At 43.4% G+C, this 16,059-nt stretch overlaps 1 protein-coding gene across 11 annotated transcripts in view; it reads left to right on the forward strand.

Annotated features, from left to right (window-relative positions):
• LOC109496468 overlaps nucleotides 1–16,059 on the forward strand; it is a 348,709-nt gene that overhangs the window by 175,390 nt on the left and 157,260 nt on the right. For 9 of the 11 annotated variants that reach the window (XM_023248808.2, XM_045050324.1, XM_045050325.1 and 6 more), the window contains one exon: nucleotides 13,173–13,263. In XM_023248808.2, coding sequence (XP_023104576.2) covers nucleotides 13,173–13,263 — 91 coding nt within the window. Of the gene's footprint in view, nucleotides 1–13,172; nucleotides 13,268–16,059 lie in introns of all 11 variants that reach the window. The other 2 variants (XR_006592828.1, XR_006592829.1) reach the window with 1 other exon arrangement.

The following is a 16,059-nucleotide window of genomic DNA, read 5'->3' on the forward strand; positions in this document are numbered from 1 at the left end:
TGTGAGGTGGTATCTCATTGTGGTTTTGATTTGTATTTCCCTGATGATGAGTGATGTTGAGCATCTTTTCATGTGTCCCTTAACCATCTGGATGTCTTGTTCGGGAAAGTGTCTATTCATGTCTTCTGCCCATTTCTTCACTGGATTAGTTGTTTTTTGTCTGTTGAATTTGATAAGTTCTTTATAGGTTTTGGATACTAACACTTTGCCAAATGTGTCATTTGCAAATATCTTCTCCCATTCTGTAGACTGCCTTGTAGTTTAGTTGATTGTTTCCTTCTCTGTGCAGAAGATTTTATCTTGATGAAGTCCCAATAGTTCATTTTTGCTTTTGTTTCCCTTGCCTTCAGCAGTGTAGCTAGTACAGAGTTGCTGCGGCCAAGGTCAAAGAGGTTCCTGCCCCTACAGAATAATCTTAAGTACCCAAGGAAACAGGGATGTTTTGTGAATTGCATTCAAGACCAAAAATTTGGAGTGTACCTATTTAGGGACATCAGTGAGGATTACGTGTTATGGCACCTGTGTATCATGGAATATTAGAAAACTGTGTAATTATTTAAAAGTCTGAGACAGAAACATATGCAATAGGATGGAAATAGCTCCAAGGTACACAGTTTACAAAAACAAAAAAGATTGTATTTTATGCTCAGTTTCTTACCCTTCCCTGCCCTGCTTCCCTCAGTACCTTATCAGTTTCCCCCGGAACAGTTCCTTAATAAATCACTCGCACATGAATCTTCACCTCAAGGTCTGTCTCTAGGCCATTCAGCCTAAGATAGACTCCTGCAGGGGCGTGGTGGCCTAGAAGGCAAAGCTCCACACTTACCCTTAGGGGCTCCTGAACAAAACTCACACGAGATCTCCCTGTTAAATGAAATGCTCTTCTGCATATTTAGGAAAATGACCCAAGATGCCTGAAAGGTCACATAGCAAATTACTAGAAAGCGGATATCCCTGGGGGTTGAAGGTTGGGGGAAGGTGAAGGGTTTTTCCTTTTTCCTCTGCATACTTCTGTATCCTGTGAAATGTGTACAGGGAGCACGAGTTCAAACTTTACAAACGTAGTGGAAAAAACGCGTTAATTACAGTGAGTGTGAATTCACATATTCCAAGTGTAGTTTTCTAAAAAGGGCTTTGTCACTGCCCTTCTGTCTGCATAACAGTCTTCAGACCGGGTTTGGGTTATAATGGGAGTACCCGGCCTTCCCAACGGGTAGGTGGGCACCAAGAACTTTAAGAACATCAGTTTCCAGATTCGGACTCTCATATCTACTCTTATCTAAAATGGTGATACCAACCCCTTTTCAGTCTGCCTTTGTGGAATTATACTTCTGTTACTTTACTTCTCCCTTGTCCTAAATGTTATTATAATACATTTTTGGGGCACCTGGGTTAGACGTTCGACCCTTGATTTCGGCTCAGGTCACTATCCCAGGATCAGGGCATCGAACCCCACATTGGGCTCCATGCTGAGTGTGGAGCCTGCTTAATAAGATTCCGTCTCTCTCTCTCTCTCTCTCTCTCTCTCTCTCTCTCTCTCACCCTCAGTCCCTCCCTCCCTCTCCCCCTCTCCCTCTCCTTCTCTCCCTCTGCCCTTCGCCCCTGCTCTCTCTCCCAAATAAATAAAATTTAAAAATTTTAAAAATACATTTCCCGTCAAAGCATTAAAATATGTGGGTGCCAAAAAAATAATTAGAAATATTAGTGTTGCAAGAGGAAAAGTAAGTGAGTCTAATGACCTGGTATCAGATCTTTTAGCAGGACAGGTGGTTTCCAGTTTTTTGCATTCACAAAATAGAGTACCTAATTGAGTTGTCGGCTAATAGATCATTAAAATGTATTCTTGCTGGTATCTGACTGCCTTATATCGGCATATAATTCAGGAGTTACCTTTAATAAAACTCCTTCTATTCCATCTATTTATTTACATGAAGGGTGATCAGTACTTACATCTAGAAGAGCAAAAGTGGAGACAGACTTGATGTGGAATTCTCTTTGTGAAATTAATTAACATTCATCAGAAATATAAGTGAATTAGAAAAAATCCTTAGTCATTTCATTAAGAGAGGCACTTTTAATAATTTTTTACTTTTAATCTTTAATAGTTACGTATTGAATGATGCACTGCATTTATAGGGGTCTGGGTTGTGTCCTAGTAATAACTGACGTAATCTAAGAGTGAAAACTTTTTTTATACCTAAAGATTAATGATCATGGGGATTTAAAAAAATTTTTGAGTCTCATAAATATTTTCTTAATGGATAAATCCAAGATAAAATGTGTGATCGAAGTGCAATAAAAATTCATTTTCCAGCAAGAAAGCAAATGCTAAAACTTCCTCCTTGTTAACACAGAGCTTGTAGGGGCACCTGGTGGCTCAGTCGATTAAGCTTCTGTCTCTTGGTTTCATCTCAGGTCATGATCTCTTAGTTCGTGAGTTCGAGCCCCACCTTGGGCTCTGTGCTGACAATGCAGAGCCTGCTTTGGATTCTCTCTCTCTCTCTCTCTCCCTCCCCCCCCCCCTCATGCCCTCGCGGTCTCTCTTTCTCTCTCAAAATAAATAAACAAACTTAAAAAGAAGAGCGTGTGCGTTTATTTTTATATTGATAATGGTATCACATAACTATGGAACTCCAAATACTATGCTCTTCTCCAGGATATATTTATTTCTGAGAATGATGTCACAGTTTTATTTCTAAATGTATAGCTAATAGTAGCCAGCACATTTTTTTTTTTAACGTAAGCATAATTCTGCATTCAGAGGAGTGTTCCAGATCATGAGGCTTTTAGAGTTCCAACCTCGAAGAAGTAAGGATTGGCTAGTGATGTTTTGAAAGAGAGGGAGAATCTCATCAGGTTATTTCAGTCAGGGCCAAGAAGGAACAGTCTCTTCTAGAATGTGGGCTCTTTAATGGACAGCTTTGGGTATCAGGGTGACCATGCTAAGTCCTGTTAGAAGTAGCATATTGTAGCAGTAAAGAGGCAGGAAATAGTTGAACAGGTTAAGAGGAAATGTCTTCGGAGAACATTCTGCTCTAGAAACAGGCAAAGGAGTCTGCTTTCTCTGACCAATGACTCATGACCTTTAGAATCTACTTCTTGGTACTTGGCTGATTTCCTTCGTATGCTATGAACCCACTCTTTTTTTGTTGTTGTGCGCTTCAGAGAGGAGACTGCCACTGATATTTGGTGGAATGCTGAAATTAGGGTTTTTTTTTTAAAATGCCTTTGGGTCTCTTGAAATAATTATATTAAGAAACCCAAATGGTCATTACCTTAGGAATCTTAAAATTATTACACTGGTTCGCTCTGTACCTGGACAACCGGCAGAGGAATCTCTTTCTGATGGCTGTTTCTAAAGATGTTCAGAAATCAAATATGAAAACTTGGGTCCGCACCATAGCCTCAATCCCTTCCAGAATCACTAACACTTATTAAGCACCTTACATAGACAATCATGTTAATCGTCACAGCAGCCCGATGTGAAAGGTGCTATTCTATCATCATTTTACGGATAAGGAAACTTAGACCCAGAGCGCTGAAGTAACTTGCTCCAAGTGACACAGCCTTAAAGTCCAGCTTGTCAACTTGTTTGTAAATGACACATCTGGCCTCTGCAGATATTTGCCATTTATTATCCACTAGCAGCTCTCAGCATAGCTCCTTTCGTAACTTCGTTTTCCAGGACCCATAATGCAGATCGGTATTTAAAAATAATTATTTGTGGTCAGTGTTTGCATGTTATATACATGGCAAGCTGAACTTCCTGTTTTGTAGTTTTCACTTTCAAGCGTGTACTTCTGCAAATCAGTAGCCCTTTTCCTCTTTCTATTCCTCATGTTTCCCTGGAGGGCATGGTCATATTAATGCAAATGAAAGAATTGATCAGACACCTTCACAATGCAACTTAAAAAAAAAATTGTTTTTAACTGCTCAGGAAAGGGCAAATGAGAAGTCCGCCAGAATTATACCCTCAGGGCAGGAAATAAATACACGTCATCCAAACTGGTTTCGAAATTGTTACAAAAGAAAGAAGCCAAGAATTAATTGTGATAAAGTTAATGAGGTATATCAAGCATTTGAGCTCACCGCAGGAGGGAGAAAACGCCAAGTCCGTTCGAAAGTGATTCAGTATTTTGAGGACTTCCTGTTACAACATAAGCTTTGTAAGGGCCAAGGCTGATCTCTTTTATACATTGATGTGCCAGTTCCCAAGATCAAGTATAGAAACTAAGGAGTAACCAAATAAAAAAAAAACCTTTACGGGAAGCTTGCTTTGCTCTAACATCTAGGAAATCATTTTTCTTGTGATTTACTAAAATATCGGACGTTGGCGAATTCGAAATTTAGAACAAAATCGCTCCCTTACTGGCTCTGGGATACCAGCAGGGCCCGTGTTAAAAATAGGTTTTATTGGAATATTCGGTTTTTGTGACTGGCCTAGCAAGAATATGGTCCGTCCCAAAATCTAAGCCACTCTTCATGCCAGACCATTATGTTGTTTAAGTTTTTATTTTCGTTCCAGTTAGTTAACACACAATGTTATGTTGTATTAGTTTATTAATATGTAAAACTTGTATGTATTATACCAGTTTCGGGTATAGTAATCTCTATACCCGATGTGGGGCTATAATGATGCAACACTTCCTTCCATACATTGTCCGGTGCTCATCACGACAGGTGCCCTCCTTAATCCCCATCACCTATTTCACCCATCCCTGCCCAGATCTCCCCTCTGGGAACCCTCAGTTCTCTGTAATTAAGAGTCTGTTTCTCAGGTTCCCTGGGTGGCTCGGTCACTAAGAGTCTGACTTTGGTTCAGATCATGATCTCATGGTTCATGAGTTCGAGTCCCACAGTGGGTGAGCTCGTGTCCTGCTTTTGGTGAGCTCCACTTCTCTCTGTGCCCTTCGTGGGATTCTCTCTCTTGCTGCCCCTCATTCGCTTGCGCCCTCTCTCTTTCTCTCTCTCAAAAAAAAGTCTGTTTTGTGATTTGTCTTTTTTATCCCCTTTGCTTGTTTGTTTTGTTTCTTAAATTCCAGCCTATTATTATAGCATAACTCCTTTGAGTACTGAAGTCCTTTGATGTTTAAGAAAATCCCTAGTGCGTGGAAATATCTCTAATGGAAATCGTGTTGACATCCGCTATTAACACGTTAATCATCACTTCCCACCTTGGCGTAGTAAAGGCACAAGAGGACAAGTCAGCTGGTACCGAAGGTGCCCAGGAACAGCCTTGAGTGACAGTGACAGTAGCAACCGTGATTTCCAGAAGCGGGACCAAATGAGCTTTAGTCCTATGGCAACTGCAGAATTAAAACTGTCAGTTCCCAGATGTTGCTACGACCCTGATTTTAGTCTAAGTACTATTTGAGTACCTATCATTTTAGTGTGTCCGAAGGTAAAAACTTACTAGTAGATAAAATTCACTTGGAAGGAGCCCAAATGGTCATCGATCACTGAATGGATAAAGATGTGGCGTATGTACACGATGGAATATTACTCAGCCATAAAAAGAAGCAAATCTTACCATTTGCCGCGACGTGGATGGAGCTAGAGAGTATAATGCTAAGCGAAACAAGTCAGGGAAAGACACATCCCATATGATGTCACTCATATGTGAAATTTAAGAAAAAAACAAAGGAAACAACAGAAACGAATCAAGAAACAGATTCTGAACTACAGAGAGCACACTGATGGTTACGGGGGGGGGAGGGTGGTTAAATAGGTGATGGGGATGAAGGAGTAATTTCCTATAATATATGACTTTGTTTCTCCAAAGAATACTGTTGGTTTAGCAATGTCTTGAAATGTCTCCGCTTTATCAGTTAGATAGTGCCATACAAATGCAGCATACCGTAGCACCCTGAAATCCAGTGAGCTGAAACGACCGTCATTTCCCCTCGCTTACACGTGTGAGGTTCGGCTCCGGGCTGGGTCATCTGAGTTGGCTTCACACGGGCTTGGTGCCACTCTGCATCCTGGGTTCGGGGACCATCTTCCTCTTTTCCTGGTACAGAAGCACCCATCCTGGGTGGGTAGAAACACAGATACCTCTCAACAGTTTGGCCCAAGGGCACCTGGCTGGCTCAGTGCGTAGAGCATGTGACTCTTGATCTCAGGGTTGTGAGTTCGAGCCCCACATTGGGTACAGAGATTACTTCAAATCTTTTTGGGGTGCCTGGGTGGCTCAGTTGGTTAAGTGTCTGAGTTCGGCTCAGGTCGAACTCACGGCTGGTGAGTTCGAGGCCCGCGTCAGGCTCTGTGCTGACAGCTCAGAGCCTGGAGCCTGCTTCGGATTCTGTGTCTCCCTCTGTCTCTGCCCCTTTCCTGCTGGTGCGTTCTCTTTCTCTCTGTCTCTCTCTCTCTCTCTCTGTCAAAAATAAATAATAAACATTAATAAAATAAAATCTTTTTTTTTTTTTTGTAATTTTGTCTCGGGGCACCCGGGTGGCTCATTCAGTTAAGAATCAGACTCTCGGTTTCGGCTCAGGTCCTGATCTCACAGTTCATGAGTTCAAGGTCCACATCGGGCTGTGTGCTTGCAGCGCTGAGCCTGCTTGGGGTTCTCCCTCTCCCTCTCTCTCTGCCCCTCCCCTACTCACGCTCACTCTCTGTCAAAATAAAGAAGTGAACATTAAAAAAAAAAAAGCCTCTCCAGAACTGAATGGGTTATAGCAACAGTCCATTATTAGCTGATGACTCCATGGTTGGAAAGGTGGGGCTGGGCTCGGCTGGGCATTCGTCTGCCAGTCTCTGAGCTCATTCCCACAGTTACTGTCGCCCGGGGAAGTTTGCTAGGGACCGGTTGGTCTGGGATGGCCACACTCACCTGCCTGGCACCTGACAGGGCATATATGTCTGGCGGTGTAGTGCGGGCTCGTCCACGTGCTGGACATTCAGGTTTTCCAGGACCAACGAGAGAGAACAAGCCCTAATGCACAGATGTTTTCGAAGCTTCCGCTTGCGCCACATTTTCTGCTCGTCCACCTGCCAAAGGAAATCGATTAGCTAAGCTCACGTTCAGAATACACAAGGGCACAGGTAGAGCGTGAACGCATTGAGGTCTGTTCCCACAGTAGTCGGCCAGACCCGGCACAGTTTTTGCCACATCACGGGCGTCCAGAAGTAACACTTGAATAGCTGAATACTGATGATTTTTCTTTCTTGTTGGTTGTCAGAACGGACTTCCAGAATCTTCCAAACTGCTATTGACGTATGACCAACATATTCGTCTGTAGCGGGGTAAAGTCTCTAGTGATGTGCTTTCCATATCAAAGGGATATGAAAGGCACGTTTTCCAAATTTCCAAATGCCATGACGTTTGAAGTGAATCCAATGAATAGTATAATTAAAATCCAAACTATTGAGCTGGAATCACCATCATATTTTTAGCGGACGACTAGTAAGTTCTGCACGGAGACACCAAAAATTTCATTTTGAAGTTTGGGATGAAAGGCCCCCTTTGGCCTCCAGTCATTTGAAAAAGATGTTAGGTTTAGAGAATTTCAAGTTCGGTTAGAGCCCACAGCATAATACGTCCAGTAAAAAACATAAAAATGCAATGTTTAGTCTACACGGATAGGTATGTAGTATCGTTATCATGGAGCCTAATAGTCCTGGTAAGAGCGTGACCCATACCTTTCATGCCTGTCTAGATGCTCCGTCTAAAGCACCTTCACAAATTAGAAAACAGCTCAAGTAGAGCAGCCAGGGCGGTGAGCGACTGGGAAATCGCTTTACATGAAGAAAGGTTGGCAGAGGTACAGATATTTATCCTCAAGCAAAGCAGTGTAGAGAAACCTGATAGTGGGCTTCAAAATCGGAAGAAGTATGTCATCTAGAAGGAAACAATCAACTGTAATATTTCAGCAGCTTGCTCGAGCCAGTTGCTGGAAAGTTATAGGGGGGCAGGTGCGTGCTCACTGAGAGCCTAGAGATGAGACACAGGCGAAATGGGACTCATGGGAAAGAATGAGCCCCCCTCGTCGCAAGTATTCAAGCAGATACCGTGTGGCCATCTCTCAGGGATCGGGCAGAGATCCTTTTTTTTTTTAATTTGGAACAAGGTCGATCGCATGCCATTTAAGCTCCCTCCCAGATTCAAGTGGGCATCCGGTGCTTTGCATGTACTGGGGAGGAGACAGGTTTAGGACGGGGACTGTTGCCAGTATTGGAAAAGACTCGCCATTTCCCCTTGTACGGGACTTAGTTAGAATAATACCCTTGCCGAGTACCAGACCGAAGAGAAAACTCCTCAAGGTTATTTTGTAATGGCAGTTGAATTACTGCGAATATTGCCAAAATGAAAGTCACAGATTCCTTTCAAATGAAGAAAGCAAAACTAGAAATTTCCTATTTTAATTGTTTCCTGTACAAATTCTATTGTTAGTGCACCCATGAGTTTGCCCTATCACTCCAGGAAAATGTATGGAGTTTTTCTTTTTTCCTCTTCTTTCAATATAGCGATCTTTTTCCTTCTATTACTGATGGATGCAAATGTTTATTTTTTAAATTGTAAAGCCACTGTTATTCCTTCCACTAATTAATTCTGTCTCTGTGGCTGTGGTTTGTAAATTACTGCTTTTCTGTATCTTGCAGTCCAAACAAAACTGTTTTTAAGCTGTTCCCTTGATGTTAAGCACAAAAAATAAAATGAGGAAGTTCTGCTCTCTGTCAGGATTTATCTGTTTGAAATATTTCTAAAGCACAAAGCATTATTAATGAAGCACTTAACATTAAACTCCCAACAGCCTGGAATAAAAACAACCACAATAATCCTCCAGATAAAGAAAACCTGGGAAGTAGTTTTCAGTGGAAGCAGAGGAGGGATTTATGTACTTTTTGGAGTTTTCCAGGTTCTGGGTTCTATTACTGTGTCAGAGATATGAAGAAATGGAAACCGAATCATCTTTTTAATTAATTCCAAAGAGTTTAAAAAAACAACGGAGCAGTGCTGGAGATGGGTACGAGAGTGAGTGAGTGAGTGCGAGCAAATTTTCTTAGTAAATGTGCAAGCCGAACTCTAGAGAGCCAAAGAAAGTTGCGTAATAAAAACAAAAACAAAAACCGAGACACCATCTTGCTCCCTGCTGGTCCAATTGCAAGAAGTAAGGAGACCATGGCAGGAAAGAGGGTTGGCAGTGAACTCGGTCAAGAACCCGCATTAACCATCTTTGTTAGCCGCGGACAGAGAGGGGTCTATCAAGGCATCCCTAATGGGAACTGAGATCGTGCCAAAACCTGCTAAAGGAGAGGAGGCGGCGTTTTGAAATGATAATCGAGGCTTTGCAGTTCAAAAGAATGCATTTGAGAAGCGATGTGGGATGTCTTTGTGAACATGTGAACAAGACACGATAAAGAACAGGGGCCCTTTGGTATAGATGACGTTAGAAGCACACTAGCGTCTTCAAGGATCACGTTTTACATCTGTCTTTTTTGCCTGTTTCACGGGTTTTCGTTTATATAGAGGATGCAACTGATTCACTGGTCAATAAGACATACACACAGAGTGTATGCTTTTGGAGATGGACTGGACTGAGCCCAACGAAGCTTATCAAAACCTTATCCCTCTCGTGGCCAAGAGCAGAGAAGGACGAGATTCGCTTTGGTTTAAAATAGTATTTTGGGGGGGGGGGCACCTGAGTGGCTCAGTCGGTTAAGCGTCCGACTTCGGCTCAGGTCATGATCTTACAGTTCGTGAGTTTGAGCCCTGCATCGGGCTCTGTGCTGATGGCTCGGAGCCTGGAGCCCGCTTCGGATTCTGTGTCTCCCTGTCTCTCTACCCTTCCACCCCCCAAAATAAAAATAAACATTAAAAAAATTAGAAAATAAATAAAATGGTATTTTTCCCGGGAAACCTAACTTCTCCATTTAAGAGACTCATTGACCCCAGTATAAGTCATAAAGTTAACACCAGTCTTACAGGAGTGCTCCTAGAAATGTCACACATTTCAATAGATAGTGGCCTTATCTGGAAAGATTTTTTTTCTGCAAAAAGCAAATATGTTCATTGCTAAAGAATCCGATAGAACTTTATGAAACTGCCAGACTTTTACATTCAAGAATTAACATGATTATTAAACTGGGCATCTCCCGTTCCCCCAGGGTTCCCACTCTTCTCCTTTCTCCAGCCTCCAGGAGGCTGCCCAGATGAACTCCATCAGTGGGCTTTGCTCTCTGCTAGTTTCGGCTTCAGACTAGCCACCAGGGAGTAGTGGCAAGAGACAGGAAGGAGAGGGGCGCCTGGGTGGCTCAGTCAGTTGAGCGTCCGACTTTGGCTCAGGTCATGATTTCACGGTTTGCGGGTTCGAGCCCCGCATGGGGCTCTGGGCTGACAGCTCAGAGCCTGGAGCCTGCTTCCAGTTCTGTGTCTCCCTCTCTCTCTCTCTGCCCCTCCCCGCCCCTGCTCACACTCGGCTTTCTCTCTCTCTCAAAAATAAATAAACATTAAAAAAAAAGAGAGCGACAGGAAGGGAGGGCAGAGAATTTAGTCCCCCGGCTCCCTGTCTGCCTGGCCACCTGATCTTGGCCCCTTTCCTCCATCAAAGGCTAGAGCTGTTATCATCCTTCCCTCCCCACAAGACCACCTCTGATTCAGTGTTTCAGGAGCAGTTCCCTCCCCTCGCACCTCAAGGCTTAGAGGTAATAACAGCATTCAGCAGTTACTAGCCCTGGGGATCCCCTGTGTCCTGTGTGGTTTTCCTATGCTTTGCTTGTAAATGTATTTATTAAACTATCCTTAAATGACACAGACTGACAGTTCCGCCTTGACACTATGTGTTTTCAATGACTAGCAAATTTGCTGATGTATGAGGAACAGAGATAGTCCATAGGAAGATGAAACTTTTGTGCTTGGGTTTTCTCCACAAGTAACTACAATAGAAAATAATAGCTAAGGTCTACTGGGTGCTTATTCTCCACCAGAAATTGCTCTGAAGAGTGTTCATTTATTAGCTCATATAACCTTATAGTTGAACCTGTGAAGACGGTAAGACCACTATCCTTACAGGTGCAGGAAGCTTAAGTGACTTGCCCGTGTGATAATGCGACTTATAACAAAGATATATGTGGTCTTTGTCCCCATTTCTAGCCCAGCGTTCCCCAAACCCTTGGGATTTCCTAGGTGATAAGGGCAATAAGAAGTGAGTTTATGTTAATGGGTGACGTTTGGAAGGCACCTAAGGATGGGGGCTGGGGACCAAGGTAACCAACCGTGTGGTTGGAAGATTGGCACTCTCAGCCCCAACACCCCCACCCACCCCCAGGCTCTGGGGAAGGGAGAGGGGTCGCAGGTTTGAATCCATGGCCAATGACCAATGATTTAATCAACCACACCTGTGTGACAAAACCTCCATAAACACCCAAGAGGATGGGGCTTAGGCCCTTTTAGGTTGGTGAACATGGGAGATGTGGGGGAGATTGGGGCACCCGGAGACAGCACGGCAGCTCCACATCCTTTCCCCATGCCTTGCCCTGCGCCTCTGTTCCGTCCGGCTGTCCCTGAGTTACATTCTTTTCTAACACATTGGGCATCCCGTAGGTAAAATGTTTCCTGAGTTCTGTGAGCCACTGTAGCAAATTCATCAAAACCAACGGGGGAGTTGTTGGAACCCCCGATATACAGCCGATCACTCAGAAGCACAGGTGAAAACCTGAATTTGGGCTAGGCAGGTGAAGTTGGAGCTGGGTGGGGGGAGTCTTGTAGGACTGAGCCCTTAAGTTGTGGGATCTGATGCTGCCTCAAGGGAGATCGTGTCAGAGTTGAGGTGAATTGTAGGACACCCAATCGGTGTTGGAGAAGTGCTTCGGTGCGGGGGGGAAAACATGTTGGAATTCGCACTGGAATTGTATTCAGTATCACAGCGTGAAAAAGTGGCAGAGTGGGGATGCCGGAGCAAAGGAGTCTGACTGCTGAGCCCATGCCGGCAACAACCCAGGACAAACTGCCTTTTTAAATTTTTTTTAATGTTTATTTATTTTTGACAGAGAGAGAGAGAGAGAGAGAGAGACAGAGCATGAGCAGGGGAAGGGCATAGAGAGAGGGAGACGCAGAATCTGAAACAGGCTCCAGGCTCTGAGCCGTCAGCACGAGCCCGACGCGGGGCTCGAACTCACCGACTGTGAGATCATGACCTGAGCAGAAGTCGGATGCTTACTGGACTGAGCCGCCCAGGCGCCCTGCAAACTGCCTTCTTATACAAGAATACTTCAGGTCTAATTTGTGAGGAAAATTAGTTCAAATGGGAAATTACATTGATCAAAACTTAGAGCCTGTATACAGTTGCTAAGTATTAAAATTAGCAATATTGGCTTTAATTGTAGCACAAACATTTCTAGGAGATAAACTGCTATGCCAGGGAAAGCCCTACGAGACATGGCGCTTTAGAAAAGGTAGATCGGGAAGGAAATTGGTGACTTAGGAGCACCCACTCTTCTTCCTGAAAGTTTACACATGAACCTACCTACTTACATTTTATAAATTATAATCCTTGTAGGAAACCCGTGTGCCCGGTGCTGTATCCTTATTTTATAGAATAGGAAACTAGGGGCGCCTGGGTGGCGCAGTTGGTTAAGCGTCCGACTTCAGCCAGGTCACGATCTCGCGGTCTGTGAGTTCGAGCCCGGCATCGGGCTCTGGGCTGATGGCTCGGAGCCTGGAGACTGTTTCCGATTCTGTGTCTCCCTCTCTCTCTGCCCCTCCCCCGTTCATGCTCTGTCTCTCTCTGTCCCAAAAATAAATAAAAACGTTGAAAAAAAATTAAAAAAAAAAAAAAAGAAGAGGAAACTCAAGCTCAGATTGAGTCAGGACAGCTGGGAGGTTAGGGACATATCACAAGACCTGTGTAAAGCCCCACATTCTGAAGCCGTCGTGAAACGCAGCCCCATGTGAGATCGTGATGGTGACGGAGACAACCATGACAAAAAATACAAGCTACCTGTTGCCACATTTCCGGTTGGTTCTGTAGACTCTGACGGTGCTGTCAGGTACTCTAAAGTGGCTCTTTGATCCGACCTAGCAATGGGGTTGGATGCCTTCATTTTCATAACTTCATTTTCGTAACTTCATTTTCGTAACTTTGCTAACACAGCTGGTGTCGCGGAGTAATTTTACAGACCCTCCTTACCAAGTCCCATTTTGAACTCATCATTTGGTTTTCTCATCGGTACAGCTCCTGGATCTCTCCGGCATCAGACTAGAGTGGACGAGGAGTCAAACGTCTTCCTACCTTCTGTCTAGGTTGCCGTCTAACGACCCAAAGCGTGAGTAAGGGATTTTTTTTTTTCTTTATCCGGCCTATAAACTATAGCATTGTGAGAAATTCCTCCTAGGTTTTGTCAGTAACCTGTTGTTTTGTCTTTATTTTAAGCTATTTTTTAGTTATTATTACATGTGCGTATTCATGAGCACATTTTCGTGAGACATTAGGCGGATCTACAGCCAAAGCCACCTCTTGAAATTCCTTTTACTTTTCTGTCTTTTAAATTATAAGTCTAAGTGAAGAAGGTTAGGAAATAAGGAGAAAATTGGTGCCAAGCAAGACGTCGTGTCGTACTATGATACCTAAGTTTTGTCAGATTTGGTTTCCTTTCTCCTATTCTGTGGGACAGTTTGCCCATTTCTAGAGACTTCTAGAGTATCTAGAGCAATCTTACGTAGGTACTGCAATCTTAACCCATTACACAACTGAAAACTTTTATTTTTATTTACATTCTTTTACCTCCTCTAAACTCTGTTCCATTAAGTTAGCGTGTAACATATGAACTCAGTTCTGTGACTAGCTACGTAATTTGTTGGGCCCAACACAAAATACAAGCATGGGACTTCTTGTTCAAAACTTTTGTCAGTTGCAAGATGGCCCGTGAGGCCAACCCAGCTCAGTTTCCTAGATATGTTTTCAGTGGATAAAAATGTTTTAATGTTGCGTTCTTTCTTGTATTATTTTTATGCAACAGTCTATATGACAAGTTACTAAAAGGAAGCTTCCTGCAATGTGAGAGGCATGAATTAGTGCATTTGATCCCTTTTATTAAAAAACAAAAAAAACCCAGAAAGAATGGGGTGCTTGGGTGGCTCATTCGGTTAAGCCCCCGACTTTGGCTAGGTCATGATCTCGTGGTCCGTGAGCTTGAGCCCTGTGTCAGGCTCTGTGCTGACAGCCCAGAGCCTGGAGCCTGCTTCAGATTCTGTGTCTGCCTGTCTGCCCTTCCTCTACTTACTCTCTGTCTCTATCTCTCAAAACTAAACATTAAAAAAATGTCTCTTTCCAAACAAATGCATGTGCTTTCTTTCATTACCCATTCCTTCATCTACAAATACTGATTGATCAGCCTTTCTCTTCAAGCGCTTCTCCAGACTGGGAATAGATCCTGTCTTCTTGGAGTTTACAATCAGTGGGTGTAGCTGTGATCAGTTTTGTAGCCTTTTCAGGGAAACTTTCAGCTCTCCTGAAGGCTGACAATGTTGATGGCCTTTTCTTCCACTTTGCGTGCTATATTGAAGAAGCAAATAAGCAAAATTTCATTTCAGTGCACAGTAGGAGCAAAATGGAGAAACCACATTCTAATATCCAACCCTCCTGCATTTCACACAACTTCTTTTAATGCCAGCGCAAATTGCAGGATACCTGGGTGGCTTATTCAGTTGAGCATCCAACTCTTGGTTTCGGCTCAGGTCATGATCTCATAGTTTCGTGAGTTTGAGCCCCGCGTCTGGCTGTGCACTGGCAATGGAGAGCCTGTTTGGGATTCTCTCTCTCTCTCTCTCCCTCTCTCCCTCTCTCTCTGTCTCTCTCTGTCTCTCTCTCTCTCTGCCCCTCCCCTGCTTGTGCTGCCTGTCTCTCTCAAAATAAATAAATAAACTTAAAAAAATTAACGTATAAAAAATACAAGAGCAAATTTCTGTGTAATTTACATGAACCATTAGATATGAATGAAAAATAGCTTTCCACTCATTAACTGATAAATTATCGGTATTTTGTGGTAAGTTTTAGGCATATCTCAGTCACCCTCCATCATGACCAGGCATCAGTATTATGTCTAGTCCCTGATAAAAAGGGGGCAAAGGAGCAAAGTCCAAAAAATCTAAACAAAGCTTTTTCAGATTCGAACGAATACACCTGAAATCCCCTGAGCTGGCTACTGAACAGAATAGTGTTTATTGACAAAACAGCAGCACATAGTTATTCGGAACTTTGGCCTTGAATCAGACATTCTGTCATTTTGTTTCCAAATTACAATCCCTAAACTCCCCCGCAAAATCATGGCCCAGAGGGATGACGAGGCAGAACACAAGAGGATTTTTGAGGGCACTGGATCTACTCTGTGTGGTATAATGGTGGATGCGTGTCATTATACATTAGTTCAAATTCACCCCGTGTACAACGGCAAGAATGAACCCTAATGTAAACAGTGGACCTTGGGCGACAATGATGTGTCACCGCAGGTTCATCAGTTGTAACGAACGCGCCACTCTGGCGGGCGATGTTGATGATGGGGGCCGTGCGGATGTCGGGGCAGAGGGTGTATCTGGAGACGCGCGGTCACTATCCATGGACCTCAAACTGCCCTGGAAACTCAAATCTATTAAAAAGAAAAACCCAGGCCCACATAACCCTCTCAATCCGTTAAATCCTTAGCCAATACACGAGTTTCATTCTCTGATTTCTTCTCTTGTGCACATGTGAAAAGTACCGCCTCTCCAGTGCCTCTTCCTATAAGGGCACGAATTCCCTCATGATCCCCTACTCTCAGACTTTATCTAAACCCACTTACCTCTCCAATGTCCCAAGTTCCAAGTACCATCATACTGGAGGTAAGAATTTCAACATGTGAATTTTTGGCGGGAGGGGCGCGGTGGTACACAATTCAGCCTATAGCACCGTTGTTCAAAGTTTGGTCTCTTGGCCCTACACGTAGGAGGTAAAGAAAGGAACACAATATATTCTGACACCAAGTCGAGGTTTTCAGTACACTGCTTCATTTGATAGAGCAAACCAAATTGGGAGACTCAGAGAGAGGAAGTCACTTTCTCCAAGTCACAAAACTAGTACACTTTGC

The sequence above is a fragment of the Felis catus genome, chromosome X, assembly GCF_018350175.1.
Source record: "Felis catus isolate Fca126 chromosome X, F.catus_Fca126_mat1.0, whole genome shotgun sequence".
In the NCBI taxonomy this organism is placed as follows: Eukaryota; Metazoa; Chordata; class Mammalia; order Carnivora; family Felidae; genus Felis; species Felis catus.